Source organism: Ceratotherium simum, chromosome 17 (genome assembly GCF_057802395.1).
Source record: "Ceratotherium simum simum isolate JZ-2026a chromosome 17, ASM5780239v1, whole genome shotgun sequence".
In the NCBI taxonomy this organism is placed as follows: Eukaryota; Metazoa; Chordata; class Mammalia; order Perissodactyla; family Rhinocerotidae; genus Ceratotherium; species Ceratotherium simum.
Genome location: NC_141916.1, coordinates 56,895,719 through 56,920,428, shown reverse-complemented (window position 1 = coordinate 56,920,428; position 24,710 = coordinate 56,895,719). Strand labels below are relative to the sequence as shown.

Below are 24,710 nucleotides of genomic sequence, written 5' to 3'. Positions count from 1 at the left end.
AGTGAGATGAGAGAAACTTAAAAATTGATTTGGCTCTGTTAAAGCAATACCAATTACAGTCATTCATATAAGCTGTTTACCATTTATGCCTAATAAGCATGCAGAGCATTAATTCTATACTATCATTAAATGTGTTATGTTAACTTTGCTCTAAGTTTTACTTGATTGAATTAAAATAAACTCTATGTTTTTCATGCTCACATGTCAGTTTGCTAGTCACAAAGTAAGTAATTTTGCAAATTGCTAAAAAAAAACAAATGGAGGGAAGGCCGACATAGCTTCTGAAAGGTGCCTACTCCCAGCCCTCAGTCACAAAGGCGGGGTCCATTGCAAAGAAGCCCTGGGATTCCAGATGGGCATCAATGATGCTGGGCCCAACCAGACTCATACATGGAACCAAGCCTTTGGAAATGCTTTTGAAGAGAGCTGGCCTCCCAGGAGATTGCCCAGGCTTGAATGATTTGAAAAGATGAGCCCCAGAGGGACTGACTGACTGACTCATGACCAGCCTAGGTCTGAACATACAAGTCCCCAAAATGGGGAGCATTATGATGCTGTTCACACCATTCATGTCGCTAAGCCAGCTCAGGGATCAGAAGACCTGGGTTCTGATCCTAGAACCAGCTCATTTCCCCCACATGACCTTGGGTAAGTGCTCTGACCTCCTCACATCCCAGGGTAGTCCCTGCCCTATGTTCCTCCCAGCACTGTCATGATGAACAGACAAGAGAGACAGTGTGAAAAGCATTTGGAACTGCAGAGCCCTAAATAAATGTAAGGGATTATTTATTATTGTAATTATTATCATGGGCTGCAGAGGGCAAGGACCACATTCCCCAAGGGAAGGAGGCTCTTAGTTTTGAGGATAAAAGGGTTGCTGGGTTTGGAAAGGGTCAGAGGCAATCAGGAAGATGAAGAACGGAAAGCTTAGTTAATAAAAACTCCCTTCAGACCAATCCATTAGAGATGCAGGCCGTGTGTGAACAGGAGCTGCAGAGCCAAAAGCGCGTGTCTGCAGGGAGCTGCGCAGTGGCTGTGAGAGCAACAATGGCGAGAAACACTCTCAAAAGATCTGCGCATGTGGTGTGTGGTGTTCCAGCCGGGCACACCATATTCTGCCATCAAAGGAAAGAAGCAACCGATTATGTTTGCTTATTATATACATCTTTGTTGTCACAATTTCTAAAACCACTCCTATTGCCTGATGCACACAAACATGGACTTTGAAGTCTTCTCTATGAGAATTTCCCCGTCTATTCCAATCCTCGCTGACCACCTTCTCTGAACTCTTAGGATACCATATGTCTTTATTTGAACACTTAATTTTAAAATCCTGAACAACTGTTTCATTTGGGTTTGTGTTGTCACAACTAGATTAGAAACTCAGACATTTATGTCACCCACAGGGCCTGTGCTCAAAATGTTAATACTGAAAATCTGTAAGAAATCAATTTAAGACTTTGGATACCAAACTCAGAAGCCCATGGACCATATCAGGGGAATACCACATTCTAGGGGAATTGAAGAACTTCAGGGATGGAAGGTTTGTCTGATCCAACCACCTATTTTTCCAGTGTTAAAATCCTTGCCACAATATCACCACCAAGTATTTACCCAAACTAGGTCAGAATACCTGCAGTGAGTGATGGAGAACTTGCTGGATCTCTACACAGCTCTTTCATCTTTGGAATAATCTGGCTCATAGAAATATGTCTTTTTATGACCTTATCTATCCTCTGCACGAAAACCCTTCATATATTTAAAAACAGCATTAAGACTTCAAGGAGTAGCCTTGGGTTCAGGTCATGCCTCTTCACTTCCTCCATCCATGTCTCACATGGGTTCTTTTCTTTTTTTTTTCTTATAAAGAATCCTTTCACCATTTCCTTTACTCCTCTCTGAATGGGCTCTAATTTAGCTTTCTCAAGCTATGGAGCCCAAAACTAAATGCCCAGTGTATGAAGTCTGATCAGTGCAGATTAGAGCTGGACTATTGCCTCTCTTGTTCTAGATGCTCCATATCTATTCACACAGCCTAAGATCAGACTAACTTTTCTTGGCAGCTACATAATAGCTGATGAATGCTGAACCCATTCATCAACTAAAACCTTTAAACCTTATGGCTATGTGATTGTTTTTGTTTTAAAGATGGTACTACTGAACTCTCCCATCTTGTGCTTCTGCCATTGGCTTTTTGGATTTTGGCAAGATCTCAAATGTAATCCTGTTAGATTTTGTGTTTGTTAGATTTAGTCCATCTTTCCAGCCTGTTACTATCTTAATGGATCCCAACTAGTTGTTCAGTGTACTCAATGACCTTCCAAGTTTTGTTGATATTTTTAATTTTCAATCATAATGTAAGCTAAATAATCTATAATGTTGGTTTTGACAATTTAATATACCTGAAACTTCTTTAGAAGAGTGTTTTTTAAAATATGCCAAGTATTGGTTTCTAGTTTATTATATTATAGTAAGAGAATATACTGGTAAGATATTTACTTTTTGGACTCAATTAACCTTTGCTTTGTAACCAAGAACATTATTAATTTTTGCATAACTTCCATGAGAAGAATGTGTATTCTATTGTAGGGCACACAACTCTACATTCATCTCTTAAATTAAGCTTGCTGGCTGATGGTTTCAAATACTTTATATACTTAACATACTCTTTGCCTGACTAATATGTCAAATCTAAGATAAGTTTGTTTAAATCTTCTAAAAGTCTTCTAAAGTCTTGTTTTTTTAATCAAATTTTCTTTGTTTTTTTGAAAGTTTCTGCCTTATGTATTTTGCTGATATGTTATTTGGTGCACAAAGGTTTATATCTGCTGTATCTTCTTTATGGATGGACTTTGTTTTATTGCTACAAAGTATTTCCCCTTATCTCCCTTTATTTATGCCACGGAAAAAAATGTTGAACAAGAGAAGTGTAATAAGCTATAATAGAGTTCTCTGAGCTATTAATTAATAACATGGGCATAAATATTCACTCTATCTTCTATTAGCCATTCTGAAAACACTCCAGTGCCCAGGGCAGTGTTTATATAATTATTTCATTCTCTGCTATCTGTGCCTAGTCATTTTGAGCTATAGGGGGAGGACAAGACAGAGAAGAGGTAGATAAGAGAGAAAGGAGGGTAAGAGACATGAGTTTTCAGTAAGACAGAGGGACAAATGTGTGAAGGAGCCAGCCAGAATAAGCAATAGTCATGGGCACTAATATTTAATCTCTCCTTCTTTCTCTTTCACTATGATGGCTGGATAGTTCCTCTAGTATATTCCAGGGTAGTCCAGGTCGTAACCCTCCTGCTGACAGCTATGGTTGGCTCAGAGTTCATTAGACCCAGAGTTAGAAGGCCTTGGCTCAAATACTGGTTCTGACTTTTACAAGCTTTCTGGCCTTGGACAAGTCACATTACTTCAGTGAAACTGAGGTCCTCTGCTCAGGAAAATCAGATGGTAATATCTACCTTAGAAAGAAGTTGTGAGGATTAAACAATATAATGCCTGTGGAAGTGTCTAGCACAGGTAGCAGATAGACTGCATTTAATAAATTCTAATGAAATGAGTTCTCCAATTCTCCAGAGGTCTGTGGACTCCATGTTGAGAGTTGTTGCTCCATAATTCCTTCAGATTTCAGGAAAGGGCAAGTAGAAACTGAATGGGAATCATGTGGCAACTTGGTGTGTGTGGTATGAAGATGTGGGCAGGAATGGGGAAGCATTAGGGAATAGAGGGACACAGGGAAGGACACAACCTGGATGGCTCCATAGAGAAGACTAAATGTGGAAAGAGAGATCCCTAACATCACCACCAACATTTAAGAGCATTGATAAACCCTTTATAAAGCAAAACTCTGGGTAAAATAATTTAGACTTATGGAATGGTCTCTGCACACCAGGAGATTAGCATCTAAGAACACCAAGCCCAGTGCTAAAGTGGCATGGAGGAAAGGAACAGGCAGAGGAAGCCTCAACCATGCAGTAGACCCCACCCCACCCGGGCTCTGGCTGACAGTATTTCTGTGACTGCAGAGCCCTGACTGGAGAGAAGTGGAGGAAGCTGCCGGCTCCAGTCGAGGGAGGATGGAGAGTTCTCAGGGGCAAAGTTAAGAGAGGCTGAGTCCAGAAAAGGGAGATTTCCAACAGTGAGGAGAAGGAGCAACAATTATATACTGAGGATGCCATGAGGGCAGTGACGGATCTGAAAGAGTGAGTCCTTTTGAAAGCCAGGATGAAAAGCCCAGGGCCAGCTTAGAGGATGAAATGCCACCCAGGGTGTCTGACTGTGACAGATGCCCCCTCTCTAAAGGGTGACTATAAGTACGTGCGTGTGTGTGTGTGCACATGCACATGTGCGTATGGTATTGGGGTACTGGAGATCTAAGGGTGAGATATGAGGGAAGGAATAAGGCTTAGGTTTTGAGAGGCCTTTACAGACAATTTTCAGGGAACTGGAAGGTGAGATGTAGTTAGCAATAACTTACTTTACCAGCCTCCCACAGGGGCTGTGAAAATTAATTAACCTTCACAAAGTGCTTTGCACACTGAGAGTTAAGGTACCACACTGGAGTAAAGCATCAATACTCAATAACACTGGGGTTCCAGCTAATGACACACAGGCGAAGGCCTTCCTGCTATACGATATCGCTTGGTCAAAATATAATTTCCTGTTCCTTCTCTCTTTTGCCTTCACTTAGGAACAGAATACATTTCATAAAGTCATCTGGCTCACCCTCTAGGTTCTAGGCAGGGGTGTGCTGAAATCATTCCAAAAAAAAAAGTAGCTTCTTCCTTCCTAAATGAAGGTGTAGTCATGACCTTGAATAGAACAAACGGCATTTCTCTACATTAGAGATAAATTTCAGAAGCTTGAACTCAAGGCAGAGCTTCAGAAATGGCCGCTGGCCTAGGAGAGGAATCACTCTGACTTCACGTGTTTCTGTGCTGATGGGCAGTGGTCTGATCAATGTCTCCTGGTTTGAAAAGTCGGGTGAAAGGCAGATGCGAAGAGAGGAAGAATCCCCCCTCCTCATCATAGGCTGTGAGCCTAAAAAGCTCATATATTCCCAACCCCTTTGTTTTGTGTGTGAAGAAAATGAGGGTCAAAGCAGAGAAGTGACCAGTCTGTGGTCTCCCAGGTTCCCTGGGTCACAGCAGAGGGAGAACCAGGCCGCAACTGTCAGCCCCCTGCTCTATCCGCAGCACTGCACTGTCTTCCCAAGCATCCTAAGCTTTACCACTGACAGCTCCACGTGTTTGCGTTTAGGATTGTCAATGATCCAGATTCCATCTGGAGTCTGTCAACTGTGGAGTGAACACGAACTGGAGCAAGGAATGGGGCCGACTGCACTGCCAGGGCCAGAGGGGCCAAGATCTTGGGAGGGGCCTGACTGCCTTTCCCAGGTCTCCCCCACTCTGCCCCCCAAGCACTGATCACAGAGTGAAGACCCTGGACCGGCAAAGTCTCGATGAGTCTGCTATTTGCCAGAGAAGAAAACGGAAGCAAGCTCAGCCTCAGCCAGCCTTGGGGTTGGGAGAACGGTCTGTGAGTGATTCAGACGCGCCACTGCCCCCTGCCACCTTCTTCAGGCAGCTGCAGTTTCCCCACAGCAAAGAGAAGCCCTTACTAGAAAAATCCTGTTTAGGATTCTCTTGCTCCCCCGGAAATCAGTCTCTCTAGGTCTCTCTAATTGTCTGTCTCTGTCTGTCTGTCTGTCTGGCTGTTTCTCTCTCTCTTAAACACACGCATGCACGCATACACACACACACACACTATTAGAGTAGAGCTGAATGAAAGGAAAAAATAAAATGAGAGTTTGTAGAAAATTCTGCAACGGCTGTGAAATCATGAATTGGATTTTCAAGATGGATGGTTTCTCCCTAATTAGATTCTGCTACCTCGTATAAACTAACTTTGCAGCTTTATCTCATTCTATAAAGCAAACTGTTTGTCATTAGTCAGGTTTACAAATCACGCCCACGGTGTACACAGAGCACAAACGGTCCTCACCTTCCAATTTGCTCCCAGGGCAGTGTTAACAATGTGCTTCCGCCGCAGATAATAATACACCAGTGAAGAACATGTGCCTGAATAAGGCACAGCCTCATCACCTGGAGCCCTCACGGAGCACTTCTCATCTTCACTCTAGGAACAGGACCAAAATTACAGACTGGAAGGGCACCCTGGGGTGTACCTTTTGCAGGCTGATAGGTTCTGGAAGAACAGGCTAGAGCAGCATTTCTCAAAGTGTGCTCTGTGGCCTGTCAGCATCAGAACCACCTGGGATGTGGGCTAAGATGCACATTCCTGGGCCCTCCCTAGGACATGCCGATTCAGACTGTCTGGGGGAGGGACCGAGGAATCCACCTTTTAATCAAGATTCTCTGGTAATTCTGGAGCAAGCTAACATTCGAAACCCACATAGCTAAGGCCCTTCACAAGTGAATGTAAGGGCCACCTGCCATATATATGATGCTTTATTTGCTGCCCGCCTGGAGACAAGGCCTAGGAAACAATGACACCCCACCCCCCACATCACAGACACCAATTCTCAGGCTTGTGTCGGGGTACCGGGTACCACAGTTGGGCTGCCTGTCAGGTGGTCAGACACATTCCCTCCTGGTCTGGACAGTCTCAGAGACCAGGGAAATCACTGGAGACAGAAAGCGCCTGGATAGTGGCTGGGCAGGGGCTGCAATTCAAGAGCCCCCACATTCCCAGGAAACTGCCTGAGGCCTGACTGCTGGACAAGGAAAGACTGAGCAGACGAGAAGCTGATTCCAACGAGGGCGTGGGGAGTGTTGCTAAGCTTGTCCAGGCCCCGTGTGGTCTACTGATGATGCGAAACAGGCAGCTTGGGTGGTGTCCCCAGGCTACTGAGCTGCAGAGGATTGAGCTGGGGCAGGCAGAGCACAGCTCGTGCCCAGCCTTTGATCTAGAAAGTACTTTTCTTCAAAGAGCTCAAAGTGCTCCCCAGACACAGCCTCATCCTTACCCGCAGCCTCCCCAGGGGTTAAATCTTGATAAGAAACCCAATCAGGTCAACTTATCCAGCAGACTCCAACTCTGGTCAAAAGTCTGAATCCTTATAAATGCAGACTTAGAGCCCCCACCCCAGACCAAGTGAATTGGGTCCTCCTGGGGTGGGGCCTCGGCATCCTCTAGTGATTCCCGTGAAAGGTCCGAATCTCCTGCTGCCTCCAGACAGCATCATTCCACATCTGGAGAGCTCGAGCTTTTTTCCCAGAAAAAGGTAACTGGAGAGAATGCTTTCTGTGGCAAAGGAACTTCTAATTCTGATGGCCAGAAGTTCTTCCCCATGTCAAACTACATCTCATGCTAAAGTGTGAAGTTCTCTGAGCTTCTGCATGGTGGACAGGGCAGAGTGGGCAGTGGTACTCTACCCCTACCTCCTCGGAAAGAAGTGCAGTCCCAGAGGGAACATACCTTGCTCTTGAACTTCAGCAGAGGAACTGGGCTTTGGCCCAAGTGTCCTGCATTTGACCATGTCCTCCACCTTGCCCCAAGGGGCTGTGGCTACTTCCCAATGGACAAAGAACAGTCAAACATTGTACCTAGGATTCTGAGTCAAATTTGAGATTTCCTCCACTTCTGCCCCAAAAGACAAGAGAGTGGGAGATTGAATGCTCCCAGACTTGCCTTCTTCCCCCATTCCCAATATGCAGGTTAAAAAAAATAAAATCCATGTCAGCGAGGAAAGGAGGGCCCCAGGGTATTTCTGACGATGCCCCAGAGGCTGGTCTCCTGACATCAGCTATCAAGGGCTTTCCCCAAGCACTTGACCCAGCTGCATCCTCCTCCCTCCCAGAAGGGAGGGGAACCGAAGAGGGAGCTGGGGGGGACCTGCTTCACTCACTGCAGCAAAACTAACCCTGAGGGGCACGGCCCAGCCCCCAGCCAGGGGAGCTGGGGACAGGAGGTCCGCATCCTGCCTGACCTGGTTGAGGCCAGACTTCCCTTGAGAACAGTCCATTTTCTCCGGGCCCTGTGGGAGAAGAAACAGGTGTGTGGTTTAGAAAAGGAGAAGGAAGCAGAGGCCGAGGCTGCCAATGGCCATGCTGTCTAAGGTTTCAGCAGCACAGGGATTTTCTGGCCGGCTTCATGGCAGCATTTTTATGGGTATGAGCCCTGCTTCATCAGTGTGATCAAAAACTCCGCAAAGATGGGGACGCTGTGTTCCATTTGCTTAACTCAGAGCCTGGCACAGAGTAAGCTTGTTAATGCGAGCTACTAGTAACACATGGATTGTATCCCAGGGGGCCTAGCCCTGGGTGGACACAGCGGCGATGACTTGAGCTCTTGTCCCCAGCTCTGGGACGGGCGCTCGTTTTCCAGGTGGAGTTGAAGCGCTATACCCTGCACTGAAAAGCGAACTTGTGGAGGAGCCTGGGAGATGCTCAGACAGGTCTCTGGATTCCCCTGACTGTCCCTTCTCTTCCTCCTAACGCTGGCTATGCCCCTCCCACAAACAAGCCCTAACTCCAAATTCCTCTCCTAGAAGATGTTCCAGAATCACTCACCCTCACCCAGAGTCATGTGTAAGGAATCCCATTGAAATATTCTCTACCCCATTGGGGTTTCCAGTTTCTTGTTTGACTTCTGAGCTGCAAGGGCCCTTGTAGATCATCTGGTCCAGTCATAACCCAGAAGCAGGATGTGACCAACATTTTTTTGTGTTTTTAATAGAAGAGAAGAGAATAAGAGACACTAATAGAAAAGATCAGAGTACGTCATTTGTAATAAGGGTGAGCACCATTTCATGCAACTTTTGTTTCAGTTATACACTCATATAAGTGCAAGAGAGTTGCAAAGTCATAACCATAAGTCATAATTACAACTCTGGTGAGTCATAATCACAGAAAGTTTGGAAAACACCAATCCCATTTTCTCATGTTGGCCATAAGAAAACTGATGCACAGAGAGGTAATGCAAGTTGCCGGAGGTCACACAGCTGGTCAGTGGCAGTGCCTGGGCAAGAACTCGGGCTTCTCCTGTCTCCTATTTCGGCACTCTGCTCACTACAGCCTGCAGTTCTCTGGCTCTGTGCTCAGAGAACACCCCTGGAATGGGGCTGGCCAGAGAGCTCAGTGATCTCCAATCCCACCAGGGCTCCCTGGTGTAAGTGTGCCTTCAGCAGCTGACCCCAGGGCAGGTGCAGCTGGCAGGGATATTGACAGAGGACAGGCACGGAGGGCTGGAACACTGGCTGAGCTAGTTTTGCACATGCAGCCAAGAGTGACCTTGATTATCATCTCAAGAACTTTTAGAGCCATCATTAAATTAGGGCAAAAGCATGAATAGAGGCCACATGAAGAAGGACGTAAGGGCTCAGAGGCTCCAGCGAGTCAGCAGCACTGCTGTCTCCCTGCAGGAGTACAGGCCAGCAGAGCGGCGGCCTGCAGAGAAGAATCCAGGCTGTGAGCTGGGTCATCACTGTTGGTTCAGGCAGCAATCACCCTCCTTAGGGAACAAGAGGATCTCCTCTCTGGGGGTGCCACCTGATTTTTGCTGTGGCTCCTCAGGGTGATCAATGCTGAAATCAGAGGGGAGTGGGGATGCAGTGAGGGTCAGAAACTAATCCAGCCCCCTCATTTCACAGACGGGAAAACCGAGGCTCAGAGAGGCCCAGAGACGTGAGCAAGGTCACACAGCTAGCTGGTGGGAGAGCCACACATGAGGGAAACCCTGAGCTCCTGATCCCCAGCCCCCACTTCTCAAATCCACACACAAAGCCCCTGGACACTTGTTAAAATGCAGATTCAGTAGGGCGGGGGCGAGGACTGAGAGTCTGCATTCCTAACAAGTTTCAGATGGTGCTGATGCTGCTGGTCTATGGACCACACTTTGAGTAGCAAGACTCTACACCACATTGTCGGGAAGGATAAAGGGATTTTTAAACTTCACCTCTGATTATATCAAGGCTCAACTCTCACTTCAGCCAGGCAAATCCTCTAAGACTGATAAACATACTTATTTAAAATATAATTATTATTCTTTTAACATTCATTGAATCCTTATGTGCCAGCCCTGTTCCAAATGCTGACATGTATTATATTTAATCCTCACAACTCTATGAGATGGATACTAGTAGCATCTTGATCTTACAGATAAGGAAGCTGAGACTCAGAGAGGTTAAGTAACGTGGCCTAAGTCACACAGCTAGTAAGAGGCAGAGCCAAGATTCAAACTCAGACCTGTCTCAAACTCACAGCTTAATCAGCTAAAGCCTACACAGAAGTACACCCCCACCCCTCCTTTCTCCGAGCCCTGGGAGCCCCTCCCCAGAACCCTTTTACCATCCTCTACTCAAACTGTGTTCCCTCCAGCACTACTTGGCCACAGCTTTCTCATAACTCAGGGTCCTAAAGGTCCTTTTTTCTAGACCGGTGTATACCCAACGGACCTTGACAAGTCATTGTTAGAGTAGATGTGGGGGAGGCACAAGATGCGAAGGAGCTCAGGGTAATGTGTAGACAGTTGATCTACACAGTAAGACACAGGGTGATCTCTTTTTAAATTAGGGGCTTGCAGATAAAAACAACAACAAACCAACACATAGAGACAGACTGGACTGGTGGTTACCAGAGGGGAAGGTGGGGGGAGGAGGGCAAAAGGGATGATTAGGCACATGTGTCTGGGGATGGATTGTAATTAGTCTTCGAGTGGTGAACACGATGTAATCTATGCAGAAATAGAAGTAGAATGATGTACACCTGAAATTTATTCAATGTTATAAACCAATGTTACCACAATAAAAGTAAAATAAAATAAAATAAATGCAAAAAAATAAATAAATAAGTTAGACAAATAGATAAATGAATTAGGGGCTTGAGTGCTTCTTCTAAGGCAGTGTCAGCACAGACCCTGAAACACTACCCCCTAGAGGCGGTGCTTGGCACCATGAAGTTTGCCGGGAAGCGTCCGCACCTGAGGCAAGTGGTCTACGGATTGGCCGTGAATTGTTGAAGATTCCTATGGCATGTGCACGAATCTCGAATCTCGGGGCGGGGACAAGAGTGTGTGGCAGAGGCATGGGGAGGACCACTTTGGCATGCTTCCGAGCTCTACCCAACCCAGCCCTGGGTTTCACCGGCACCTTCAGGATTACGAACTGTCTTGAGTTACACCAGTTTCACAACACGCAAGCTCATTGCTGTAGTGTACGCTTGATGGCTGAGAGCTCATTGCTGTAATGTACGCTTGATGGCTGAGAGCTTATTGCTGTAATGTACACTCGATGGCTGTGGACAAGCATAGCGCCCCAATGGCACAGTCATTCTCCCAAGAGGATGGACATCCACCAGGCTGCCCCCTCCCCACTCCCTGCATTTGTGGCACACAGGCTGATTCCGGTTCGTTCCTAAGCAGCCTCTTCAGGTGGTGGCGTTCAACTTACCCGGACCTGTCTCCTCCCAGCAAAGGAGGAATCCTAGAAATCACTAATTATCTGCAGAGGCCCTGGGGACAAAGAGGGCAGCAGGAGCGACGTGAGACCATGATGAGAGAGAGTGGTCAGGAGTGGGCAGACTCAGTGGGATCAAAGGCTGGTCTGTGGTTGGAGGGTAGGTCCAGTATGCTGGGGCCTTACTGCCCAGAGGAAGGCAGAGTGGTTTGCCTACTGCTCTCGGGTGCTGGCCTATCTCCCTCTGAATCCTGACTTTGCCACTTACAAGCTGTGCATTCTGGGGCATGTTACATAACCTTTCAGTACCTCAATTTCCTTATCTGTAAAATGTGGATAATAATAAATAGTCCAAATGAGCTAGTGCATAGAAAGTATTTAGAATAGTGCCTAGCATATGGTGAAAGTCTGCTAAATGTGAGTGAGGGCTTAAAAATATATATATATCATGATAGCCATAAGGCCCGGCCCCCACTCTGGCAGACAGTGGTAAGGAGGCCTCACAGAATATAAGATATAGGAGAAAGCACATTTAGTGTTTCTGTTTTTCACAATATGTAGAGACAGAGGCTGAGACTGGGTACCTACATTTTGAGGGCACACTCCAGTTCATTCTTCTCCTCATGGGCTTCTTGGAGCTGGGAGAAGATTCTGGCCAGGAAATCCTCGAAGTTGGACAGTAAATGAGGTTCGTCCTTCAGCTGCAGCCAGAGTTGCTTGACATCGCTCTCACTGCAAGAGAACGGGGACATTAACGTTGGCGTGTGGAAATGAGGCTTTGTGGGAAACACAGAGGTTCCCAGATGTGAAATTGACAGCCAGAAACATCATCATCATCACGATAATGACGACAGTGGCTCACATTACTGAGTGCTTGCTGTAAGCTAGGTACTTTATGCATATTAGCTCATTTGATTTCACAGTAACCTATGAGGCAGGTGTTGCTTTGAGCCTCATTTACAGATGAGAAAGCAGATGAAAAGAGGTGAAGGGAGCTGTCTCAGATCACTCAGCTGGGAAACGATGGAGCCAGGAGTCAAGCTCAGGGCTGTCTGGCTCCTGTGTTGGCTGCCTTCACCACTGCGCTTGACTGCTTCCACTCTCCTGTCTTTCTTGATGGGCTGGTGGTGCTGAGCATGCACAGCCACAGGCTGGGAGCATCTCCGAATGCCAGGAAGGAGAGAGGAGGATGGGAGCCCAGGGCATGTGGGGACAAACGCCGTGGAGCTGAAAGAGAGAGCTTGTTGCCCCAGAAAGGACAGTCCTCACAGCTGAGAGGTAAAGACGTGCCATCTGATGGACGGCAGAAGCAATTGTCACTGCGGGGAATGCAGGAGAATATGCAGCACCCCACTGGAGCCTGGTGGCACTGGGAATGACTGACAGGTGAAAGGAAGGGAAGGAGCAAGTCTGAAAGATGTGTGTACACAGATGGAAAGATGAATACAAAATCGGGAGGGATAGAGGCAGGCAGAGAGACACAGATACAGAGCGACATGCCTAGAAATCTCCCCCCGCCCAAACAAGCCCACTGGGCATGTGTGTGCAGTGCACAGCAACAGAGACACACATGGTCATGCTGATCAGCAAGGGAGGAACAAGGAGGAGGCACACCATGGACCCTGCTCTCCCTCTCTGGAGAAACTCAATCTACAGCCAATGATCAAACTGAGCCAGACAGCAATCTGATTTGCATCCCAACAAGTTCTAAAGCCAGTATAATCTGAAGGTAGTGATGACCAGGAACCCTCAGGATAAAGAATAAAATCCTTGTTCTTGTGTAACAAGCACTATATTTGAGAAACTTTCCTCAGAAGTGATATTGATAGTGCCATGCTAGCAATGTGCCTGGGGCATAGATATTATGCTCTGCTCCCAGCAGAGAAGAGGCCCACTGAGAAATGAACCTACCTCTGGTTAGTTATCTCACCACCTATCCAATTGTCCATCCCTCCTTCCTTCCTTTGCTCCATGCCATCCAAACATCCACCAACTCATCTTGATCATCCATCCACACATCCACCCAACAACTATTTATTATCTGCTGAAAACCTAGCACTGAGATGACACGAGGGAATCCTGAAACAAGAGCAGGGGAGCTAAGGAGCCTCCCTGTTTTCCAGAATGAGTTCCATTTTCCCCATACAGAACATGCTGTGACTGTCCACTTTGTTGTATAGGTACAATGGAGACGGCACAAAGGGTTCCAAGATAGAAGGTCTCAGGGAGATGCCATGATGACCTCCCATCACTATGGCAGGTTGCTCCCCTCATGGAGTAAATGCATTGTAAAATCAAGGTCCACCCTGCCAGCCCAGGTCTGTCTGCTCACATCTGCCAGGTTCCTATTGGAGCCAATTGGCTAGAGCCTCCAGTGAGATTTGCAGTCCCACCTGACCCTCTTCCAAAGCTCTTTGCACCACTTAGTCACAGCAACATCACTTCACCTCAGATTTCTGGAGAAGGGACAAGTCTTGAAACCCTTGATGAAAACAAGCCAAGGCCCACTAAGCTGTCAAATTACTCAGCCAATCAGACCACTGAAAAAAGTCGGGAGTCCAGCTGTTTAGTCTACCACATCTGGGTTCCCGAGGCTACTTCTTGTGGAAGGATATAGGAATACAGGGCTAGAAGGGATTCCAGAAGGTCAATCTATCCATCTCCCTGCTACCAGAACAACACACAAGCCATTTTGGTGAGTGAAATCATTAAAGACGTCCAAAGTCTTCACAGCCTCCTCTGTTTCCTTATCTGGGATCCCCCAGTCATGATACTGCCTTCACTCTGCAACTTAAGCCCACTTCCTTCCTGTTTAACTTCAACGAGGATGGAAATTGCTGGTCACCATCTTCTGCATATCAGTTTTTGTATACCACTCTTGACACTTTCTCCAGAGCCTTCGCTTCTGCAGGACATCTCATGTTGGCTCAATTCTGCACAGGCCTTTGGCAGAGGTCCTCAGAGTAACATCTGGTGAACACTGACCTGAGAGCCCTGCCAGGAGGGTGGCTGCCCCAGAAGTGATGAGTGGGCAGATAAGCACCTCTCTTTCATTACAGTGTCTTGGCTTGCCCCCACCGCTCTCTCCTCCCGCCTCCTCCAAGAGGAGGCTTCACTGGGTCACTGGCAGTGGTCTTGGTGCTCTGGCCTCTTGTCCTTGGAAAAGCTGAATCAGGTGTCTGACTAATGAGCTTCCCACCCACCTGTACCCCCAGTATCCCCACCTACCCTATTGCACACTCTGCAGCTCCGCGCCTGCACCAGCCCCTTCTGGGACTGCAGCAGAGCTGCTGCCACTGCCATCGATGTCATTTCACTTCCTGCGCAGAGCCTCCCACAGGGCTCTCTCCCAGGCCTCTGCCTGGCCCCTTCTGGCTTTGGTCAGCCTTCCTCAAATCTGACACAGTCCATCAAATTGTTTGCTAAAAAGTTCACAGAGCTGCAGGTACTTTCTTTGGCCTGTGTGTTGTGCTCAGGCTCCTTCTCTCCTGCTACCTCTGTATCATTTTCCACCGTAGTCCCTTCTCTTCCCAAGCTCAGGACACATCAGCTCCAACCATTAGGCCATTCCCACCCCTCATGACACTCACACCCAACCCAAGACCTACAGACCCAAAAATGAGAAGGCAAAAGGCAATGGGAAAAGGGGGCAGAAGGTAGTTCATGTTTTTCAGGCCACTGTCTGGTTTCCACTAGCTACATCTTTTTATTTTATTTTAATTTAATTTTCTATTATTTATTTTTTAATTTAATTTTCTATTTATTTTTAATTTTAATTTAATTTAATTTTAATGTTTTATTTCACTTCATTTCGCCTCATTTTAAATGTCAGGGCTTAGATCCATGTGTCTCTTTATTCCAAAGCACTTTTTGGGGAAAAAAAATGGGGGTATTACATTTTGTTTGAAGTTCCAGCCATCTAAAATTTTCAGCTGAGCTACTGATGATCCAGGCAGTGGGCTGGTAAAAACTGTTGAATTTCCCGCCTCGGCTTCCTGAACAGGTCTGGTGTGGCTCAGGGATACCATGTGCAAACGCTTCCACCTAAGGGCCTTCGCAGGGGCACACCTTGGTGTGGGCGGTGGGGGTGGGGGGCTGGGATGCATGGCAGCCCCAAGACCTGAGACCCGGGTTGGCTCCAATGGAGGTGAAAATGCTGCTGAGCTGAAGGTGATGGGAAGCCTTAGGCAAAACTCACTGAAAAACCCTCAAGGCCTAGCACAGCCCTCTGATGGGTGAGCACCCCTGGGGAGCAAGGCTGAGCCAACGACTATATGGAAAATGTGCAATAGGAGGTGAGGAAAGAGTGGGAAAGAGGGGGATAGGAGTGTTTCCATGAAAAAAATGTAAAAAGCAGAGAGAGAGCACCTAGACCACGACACACAGACAGGTCACTGCAAAGCGAAGGCTGTAGGGAACGTCTCCTAGCCAGCAGCATGGAGCCGGCGCCTGGCTGAGTGCTTAACAAATGTCAGCGGTGGAAGGGGCGGACGAGGAGGCTGCTCTGAGGCTGGGATCCATCCCCCAAACACTGCCACTACTTACTCTTCCAGAACCTTCTGGGCTCCAAGTTTGTCCATCAGCATCTGGAACTGGGCTTCCTCATCTTCGTCCATGTCACCCAGATCCTCTTCCCCTGTGGACTGATACACCTTGTCTTCCTGCAGCTGGGCCACCTGTTCACCTGCATCTTCCTGACTTGGCTTATTCTGGCTGAAGAAGAAGTGACCTGGAGGATGCACAACACAAGGATTTAAATGAGACAATACTCACCCACAAAGACCTTAGCTTTCCAGGTGCCAGGAATCATTTGAGGTTCATCTGAGAGAAGAAAAAGGGAAACCGCCAATAGCAAAGATCCTTGGGCACCATGTTCCTGACTTTCCCACTTCCATGAGATTCTGCCAGAAATACTAGAACCTGTGAAAGGCAGAATGCCTGACAGGTACTATGGCATCTTTGTGGTTCTCAACTCTTTAACTCAAGGCTTAGAACCCACCTCTGTTGATTTCTTCTTTAAACAAGACCTTTCCCTCCATCGCACTCCAGCAGCCTATGCTCCATAGTATCATCTAGTCATCCCTACCACCACTATCACTGTACTTTGCATTCACAAGTTACTTAACAGTTTCAGGTGCACTTTCTCCATACTTCCACTGGCTAGTAATACAGCAATCTGTCTTATCCTCCCAAGTGAATTATAAATTCCTGAAAGTCAGGAAAGGCATCAGATACTTTTAAGGAAACTATGTGCTACCTTATATGAGGCTGATGTACGGTAAAACTTGCCTGTTGATTTATCTGACCAGTACACGCGCTGATCAATAAGCTGATCTGATGGTGTATCTGGTTTCTTTATCTTGTTCATGGACCTCAGTTCTCCTTCCTCCTGGCTACGTTGAGAATGAATGGCCTATTCAAACCCTCTAGAAATTCCTCTGATAGCTGGAACCCGTCAACCTGGAAGACCCAGCCAGACTCAGGTTGGAGTGCATCATGCAGTCATCCCACTTTGTTGTCCACTGGTATTGAGGCAGAAAACAGAGGCTGGAAATCTCATCTCAGCTCCCCCTTTAATGCCAAGCCTTCCGCCAGAGCTTCCCTGCATTCCCCTTGCCATTCTCAGGTGGGAGGGGACTTGGCAGTGACAGTGCAGTGGGCACTGAGAGAGCAGTGATGTGAGCAGCTGAGGCAGACGTGTGAAAAGAGACCCAAATAATCCAGAGCCTGGAAACTTCAGGAGGGCAGGAAAGCTTGTGCTACACGGATCCTCAGATCTGGTGGGGCAGGGGTGCACCTCATACAGCTTTAGGTGTACCCATAACCCTGGGGGCCCAGCAACCATCAGAACTTACTAAATCCAGTGGTGAACTCCTCTGGGGTCAGGAAGCCATTGCCATCAGCATCCAAGGCATCAAACACATCCTCCAGGTCCTCCAGGCTGAGCGGCAACTCCTCATGGAGCCTCTGAAAACAATCCAGACGGCCCTGATCAACACTCTGATGATCAAAGGGGGCTGCCCTGGGACTCAGGGCTTTCTGCAAAAATGTCTAGAGCTGGCCCTGTCCTACAAAGCCAGAAGCAAGCCTCTGAAGACCACTTTACCATCCTTCTCCTCCTTTGAATAGTAGAACATCTGCCATTTACTGGGTGCCTACTAATGTGCTAGACAATTTGCTAGGTGATTTATAAATAAATAAATATACAAATGTATATATTTATCAATATATTTATATCTCTCTATATATATTTGCATTTAATTCTCATGACAATCCTTTGAGATGGGTATTATTATCCCCATTTTATAGATGAAGTGTGAAGTTAAATGATCTGTCTCAAGGTCACCTAGTCAGTAAATGACATTGCCAGGAGTCAAATCCAGGTCTGACTCTAAAGCTGGCGCTCTTCACAACTATAAAGGACTGAATATTGTTGTAAGTTAACACCTACACAACTTGGTGTTGTCAAGTTAAATGAGCTAAGGAATGTAAAGAGCATGGCTCAGCGCCTGGCACAGAGAACACATGCAATAAAAAGTAGTAGGGAGGCAGAGAGAGAGAGACAGAGAGAGACAGAGAGAGACAGAGAGAGACAGAGAGATCCACCGACCCACTGAGGCCGCTAAGGGAGCAGCAGCAGAGCTAGGTCTCTCACTCCATCTTTCCTGCTCTACCCAAGTCCCCTTTCCTCTGCCACGCTACCTCTGCTGTTGCAAGGCAGGTGTGGGTCACACTCTCAGAGGTCTTCCCTTATGGAGGCCACTTATGTCCCAGGGCCGCAGCACCGCATTTCCAAGTTTTGGTGGACACACGTTTTGGTCCTTTAGCTCTGAGGGCATGCTGGATAGGCCCCCCTCTTCCCTCTGAGTGACCCATCACACCAGGCTGTGTGCCACTCCTGCTCCTTGCTGGCTCTCAACTAATTCCTGAGAAGATGTTAACTGCCACTGGCTTAAAGTGTCAATCCCCCGAGTATTTGTGTTTTAAAGGGGAACTGGACAAGATAGTGTGAGGAGGTCATAAATAAATACTGGACAAGAGTCCTGGGCTGACTAGGACCACACAAGGATGGAAGGGCAGGGACCAGCTGATGGGATGAGGAGCAAAGTGGCTGAGTTGTTGATGCGTCCTTCTGGCTTTCTGCCTGATGTGCAGTGGCCCCAGGCCAAGGCTAATTTGCATAGTTGAAGCAAGCATCTTCTTATACCCTAAAAACCTAAGTCTCCAAATGAGGACTCCCCAAGGGAGTTCATTATATTCCAGCTGACCCTCCCCCTTCCTCCCAGTTACCCAAGGGACAACTGCACAAAATTGCTGGTGTGCAAGTAACTGACAGCTGAGGACAAGGAACGCAGGGCTGTAGGAAGGAAGGTATACACCCATCTGAACAACAAAAAAGAGCTGGCAGGTGTGAAAGCCCGTAACACAACTTGCAAGAACACTTGGCTTGATCCTATGGCAATCCTCTAACTGATAAGCCATAAAGTTTAATTTGGCAAATATGCGCATTAAGGGAGACTATGATGCATTACAAAGCAGGAAGATAGAATGATGTGGAAGGCACTTAGAAGAACTGAATTAAATATGAGTGAGTTTTTTAAAAAAGGAAGGGGAGTTAGAGTGTGTGCAAAGATTCTAGAAGTGTATCTGCTTAGCATACAGCAGTATCTCTGGTTTATCAACAATCCATAAACCAGCTGTCTCAGAAGCCACAGTAAGAGAATGTGGGGTGAGGAGGTAGTCAATTTTGCAAGCAGGAAGTTGATTAGCTCCATCTGAAACCCACGTGATGCCATTGGAGGGAGGGTGAAAACCCGGGCTCCTGGCCCACTCAGATCCCAGTCCTTTCCTTGGGATATCCTTCCTCCTTCCCCACTCTCATCCTAGGATTGCTGAACCTGGTCTAGAATGTGGTGTCTCACTCTGTGCTGGAGCTAGAAACGGGAAGGAAACTGCAGAGGTCAGTGGGACCCTCAATTTGCCTTTCACCCAAACCACCTGCACACCGACACCTTTTCTCTCACCAGCGTGAACCAGGTAAAGCCGTCACACCTGACCTTTGGCACCGTTCCTGGACCCAACAACACCTCCCCCCACAGATCCTTCCTATTACCTAGTTCCAGTCCTTCTCGTCTACATCGCAAGGTGGTTTCCTCTCTCTGCTGTCAGTGAAGATGGGGAAAGCAATATTATATCCTCCAAGTAATTCTGACTCTTCACATCCTGGCAAGTTAGTACTGAGAGCTTCTTCAGCCTTCCCTGCATACTGCACCACGCCAGATTCTTTAACCTCTCTTTATTGACCCTACTGGAAAAATCCTTTAGTCTTAATAACCATAATTATTTATTTATCTTTGTTCTCAGGGCCTGCAGAGCCATGTAAAACCAACTTATTCTGGTCCTGTCCCCTGGGCACCTGGTGCTGTCTACATTTTTAACTAAGTGAGGTAACTGGGGTGGAGAGGGACAAGATTATTTATTCCACTGTGCAAACAGCCTGTGAAGCTCTGAGATTTGCCTGAAGTCATAGTAGAGACCAGAGTGGGAATAAAGAACTGATTTCCCATTCAGGGCTTCAGCTATAGTCTAATGGCTCTCCAGTGAATTCATTCCATGTTCCCTCCTCTGCATTGCCATTCCACATCTACTCACCTACCACCAAAATCTCTCTTGCCAGCACCGCCAAGTACTAGCCTTCCAGAGACCCGTTTCACTTCCCCTCCCCTCTGGAAGGGCAGGCAGGGGAGAGAAGAGAAATGAGAAGTCAGCTGGCCCTATTCACACTGCCCATGGCCCAAGCAGCTCTTTAGAACTCCGGGGCTCCTTTAAACACCAGCCTCCCTCCACCGCCTTCAATTAACTCCGAATTTCTTCTTCACTCTCAGACCTCTTCCTCAGTAAGCCTCTGTGGTTATACAGGCTCCACAAAACACATTTCTCCCACTTGTGAGTCTTATCTCATTTTGCATTTTATATACCGATAGATAAAATGAGTTAATAAACATCTGCTCCTTCAGTGGACAGGGAGATCTGAGAACAGAGACCCTATTCATTTTTACTACTATGTCCCCAGGATCTAGCCCACTGCTAACAATCGTCAAGTATTTAGATCCTTGTTGAATGAATGAATGAATGAATAAATGGTGACTACGAGTGATCGCAAGGGATCCTGAACTCCTGTCTTCGGAGCACTGGTCTACACCTCACACACTCCAGATGCTGATTCTCAGCAAGGTCCCATAAACGGGGGATTTTCCAGGATCTGGAACGGGAAGCAACCCTGTAGCAGCAGTATTGAGGGCTCTGGCTCCCAGAGCCATGGAAAAACGATGTCTTCTGCTGCACTCCAGCCAGACCCCTCTACCTTCCTGGTCACCAGCCTGGTAACATGCCTCATGTAGCTTAAAGAGAACAGTTGCACAGCTTCAAAAATGACTAAGGGAAACTCTCATTAAAGAGAAAACCAGAAGAGATCCATCTTTGCAGCCAGAATTAAAGTCTCCCTCCTTTCAGGGCTTCCACAGCATCCTCTTCAGACCTCTGTTCCAGCACCAACCACTCTTCTCTGTGGTATAGCTCAGCCACACCAAACATCTTCAGGAGGAGAATGTGAGGTCCAGGAGGCAGCATCTACCTTTATTCTGCTTTGTGCCTTGATGTGCATGGTTTGGGCTGATTGCTTGGTGTAGATTAGGGTTTCTCAACCTCTGCAATATTGTTTTCTTGGAATGGATAATTCTTTGTTGGCGGAGAGGGGAGGAGCTGTCCTATGCATTATAGGATATTTAGCAGCATTCCTGGACATTACCTACTAGACACCAGTAGCACGTCCCTCTCTAGTCATTTTAATTAGCAATGTCTCCAGATATGACCAAATGTCCTCTAAGAGGAAAAATCACCCCACTCATGTAGACTGAACATGAATAAGAATAGCACCTGCTGGATACCAGTGGAAAGTGCCCTCTTCAGCAGAAATGCCCTTTCTTTATCTCTGAGGCAGAAGAGATGACTTGCAGTTCAAATCACAGTATGATGGTGCAGCCATTATGGAGAACAGAGTTGTGGTTCCTCAAAAAATTAAAAATAGAATTATGATACCACCCAGCAATTCCACTTCTGGGTATATACCCAAAAGAATCGAAAGCAGGCCCTTGAAGAGTATTTGTACACTCATGTTTATAGAAACATTGAGTGAAGCAACCCAAGTATCCATTGATGGATGAATGGATGAACAAAATATGGTATATAGGTACAATGGAATATTATTCAGCTTTTAAAAAGGAAAGAAATCCTATAACACACTACAACATGGAAGAACCTTGAGGACATTGCACTAAGTGAAATAAGCCAGTCACAAAAGGACAAATACCATATGATTCCACTTATATAAGGTACCTAGAGTAGTCAAGTTCACAGAGACAGACAGAAGGATGGTGGTTGCCAGGGGCTGGGGGAGGGAGGAATGGGGAGTTACTGCTTAATGGGGACAGAGCTTCAGCTTTGCAAGATGAGAAGAGTCCCAGAGGCGGACGGTGGTGATGTTTCACAGTAATGTGAATGTACTGAACACCACTGAACGTGCACTTGAAAATGGTTAAGATGGTAAATTTTACGTTATGTGTACTTTACCACAATTTAAAAAAATTACAGTGTGGAATATACCAGGGACTGGCTAACACAGGGTATGAGTCCCCCCTACCCACACACACAGACAAGAGCTGTGGAGGGATTTCCAGGTCTCAGTCTCAGGGCAGAGAGCTTGACATACATAAGCTTATTTCATTCTTTTCTAACGCTGAGGGGCAGCTATAAATAATTCACAGATGAGGAACTATGGCCCAGAGGGGTTAAGAGATGTACACAAATTCACACTGCTAGTAAGTTTCAGATTCAGGATTAAAACTCGGTCAATTTACCACAAAAATCCTTAAAAGTCTTCCTGTTACCCTAAGTCAGGAGTCAGCTAACTTTTTCTGTGAGGGCCGGACAGCATGTATTTTATGCTGTGCAGGCTGTCCGGTCTTTGTCATAACTACTCAACTCTGTCGGTGCAGTGTGACAACCGCCATGGACAAGATGGAAGGAACCAGCGCGGCTGTTTCCAATACAACTCTACCTGCAAACACAGGCCGTGGGCCAGGTCTGGCTGATTTGAGTCCTAACAGTTAAGCCAGGAATTCCGGGCCGTGTTGGGAGGGGGCACCTGGCACTGGTAGGTAATCATTTCACTCCTCTAAAAATCAGGGACACAGGATTCTTGAAGCTCAAGGTTTCTTCAGAGAGACTCTTGCCCATCCGTCCCCACCTCCCTCTCCTCCATGCCCTCCCCAGCCTGGCCCTCTCCCGTCCCTCTCACCCTCTGAGGCAGGACTGACGTCACTCAGGGCCCCAGCACAAAGACGCTGCTCTCTGGGGGACTGCACCAGACCCCAGCCTGCAAAGCAGTCTTCACCCCAAGTCTGCCTGGAGTGATCCCCACGGAACCCAGAGAGGTCCTTGTGGAGGATGGTGTGCGGTCTGAGGGGCCGTGGGCGGGGCTGAGGCCTCTCAAACCACTGCCTGCACTCGGTTCCCGCAGCTCCGAGTCCAGCAGCTGCCGTCCCTGAGTCAGAATGTCCGTCCGTGGAGCCCCAGCACAGGGCGGCCTGCGCCCCCGCCCTCAGCGCAGCCCTCCTCCGGTTCCTCCAGGGACCCCAAAGAGAAACAGCTTCTCCTGGCCCTGCTCCTTCCCTTCTGTGGTCCCTGCTCTGTCAGGGTGGGCGGTCTCCCCCGCCTCTCGATGACGGGCTGTCCCTCTCACTCTCTGCAAATGGAGTTTTGGTAATCAGGAGCAAGAGCCAGAGCACTGCGGGGAGAGCTTAACTCGCACTCCTCTTTCAAGGGGCGGCAAGTTCACCTTAGTTCTGTTCCAGTCCTCCTTCTCCACCTGCCTCCTCCAGCCCCCTAGCTTCTCCCGCCCACACAGTCCACAGCCTCCCCTTCCTTGAGAGCCATTCTCTGCTTTAAAGGGCCTCTCTTGGCGGCTGAATGCCTGTGTGCATGAACACTTGGAGCTCTGCTCCGCCCAGTTCCCGTGAGGCTGTGCTGGAGCTGAAGGTGAGGTAGATGGTGGAGCCCAGGTCCAAGGAAATGGCCACCAGTCAAAAGGAGTGACCTTCCCACAAAGCTGCTACGTGTTGGGGGTGACAAGCCACAGGCAGATGTCTGTAGGTTCTGCCCAGGAGAACCAAGGGGCACGCGGGCTTTCCACAGAGAGCCCAGGCTCGACTAGGAGAGGGCCACTTCCTTCATGCTTCTCCTTCCAGCCCCTCCTCCTCCAGATGTGACGGGTGAAAGCAGCAGGGAGGCGGCACTTCAATGATGCGCTGTGTTCTCTCTCTTGATAGCACTGTCTTAGCATGAAGAATTGAAAATTTAAATGCGTCACTGTCCACAGGTACACAGAAGCTTCAGAAAACTAAGTAGGTGGTAGAAAAAAATGCCACGGGGGCACAAGTATCTGCTAAGTGAGCCGTCCCTCCCCTTTTCCTCCTGCCTGGGTCAACAGCGAGGACGAGGACGAGGAAGACTGAGGAGGAATGTAGTTGAGCCGGTATCTCTGGGACTTGACGTTTCCGACTTCTTTCCAAGTCAAATACGAATGATTTCTTTAACAATTTATAGTTTCAATTCACCATGCCTCTTCCTTCCTTCCTTAAAGAGTGCCTCAATGAGGGTTAATTGAGATATATACAGTGCGAGTGCTAAGTTGCACCGTGCATGTGGCCCAGAGTTGACCCTCAATAAATGTGGATTCCCTTTTCTTTCTTTCTAGAAGAGATAACAGGAAGGTGGGCATGCCATTAACCACCACTACCAACTACCACTACCACAGACCTGTGAGTGACAATCAGGAAGTTCACAGATAGGGGTTTGTCAAAGCTTTTCTCCAAACACACTGAATCCGGCCTTCTGCGTGAAGTGAGACTTTGGGAATGAGTTTCAGTGACAGAAATTTATTGGGGGGTCAATTGAAAACAGGGTGGCCTGAGCTTACTTGTGGGCTAAGCTGGCTCTGTTCCCAGGTCTTTTCCCTCAATTCATGCAACTCCTGGAGGGTGGAGGAGCCCTGCGAGAAGCCTGCAGACACACCCTGGGGCCTTTCATCCAGGTGACCGGGCTCATTCCTTGGCCTCCACCCCTCACAGCTCAGACGTGCAAGCAGAGAAGGGGCTGACACTAAGAACGGTCTACACTTCATCACCCAACTTTAGTGGATTCTGAAAAACCGGACTTACTTAAAACA

The 24,710-nt window shown here is 47.5% G+C and overlaps 1 protein-coding gene across 4 annotated transcripts in view; it reads right to left on the bottom strand.

Moving 5' to 3' along the window:
• The window catches only part of CRACR2A (calcium release activated channel regulator 2A), a 156,085-nt gene that overhangs the window by 76,386 nt on the left and 54,989 nt on the right, over positions 1-24,710 (bottom strand). For all 4 annotated transcript variants that reach the window (XR_015555015.1, XR_015555014.1, XR_015555016.1 and 1 more), the window contains 3 exons: positions 17,281-17,392; positions 15,971-16,154; positions 12,014-12,157 (listed from right to left, as the gene is read on the bottom strand). Coding sequence is in view for 1 of the 4 variants with exons in the window: in XM_004438755.3 (XP_004438812.2) it covers positions 12,014-12,157; positions 15,971-16,154; positions 17,281-17,392 (440 nt within the window). In the remaining 3 variants the exon portion in view is untranslated. The remainder of the gene's footprint in view (positions 1-12,013; positions 12,158-15,970; positions 16,155-17,280; positions 17,393-24,710) is intronic.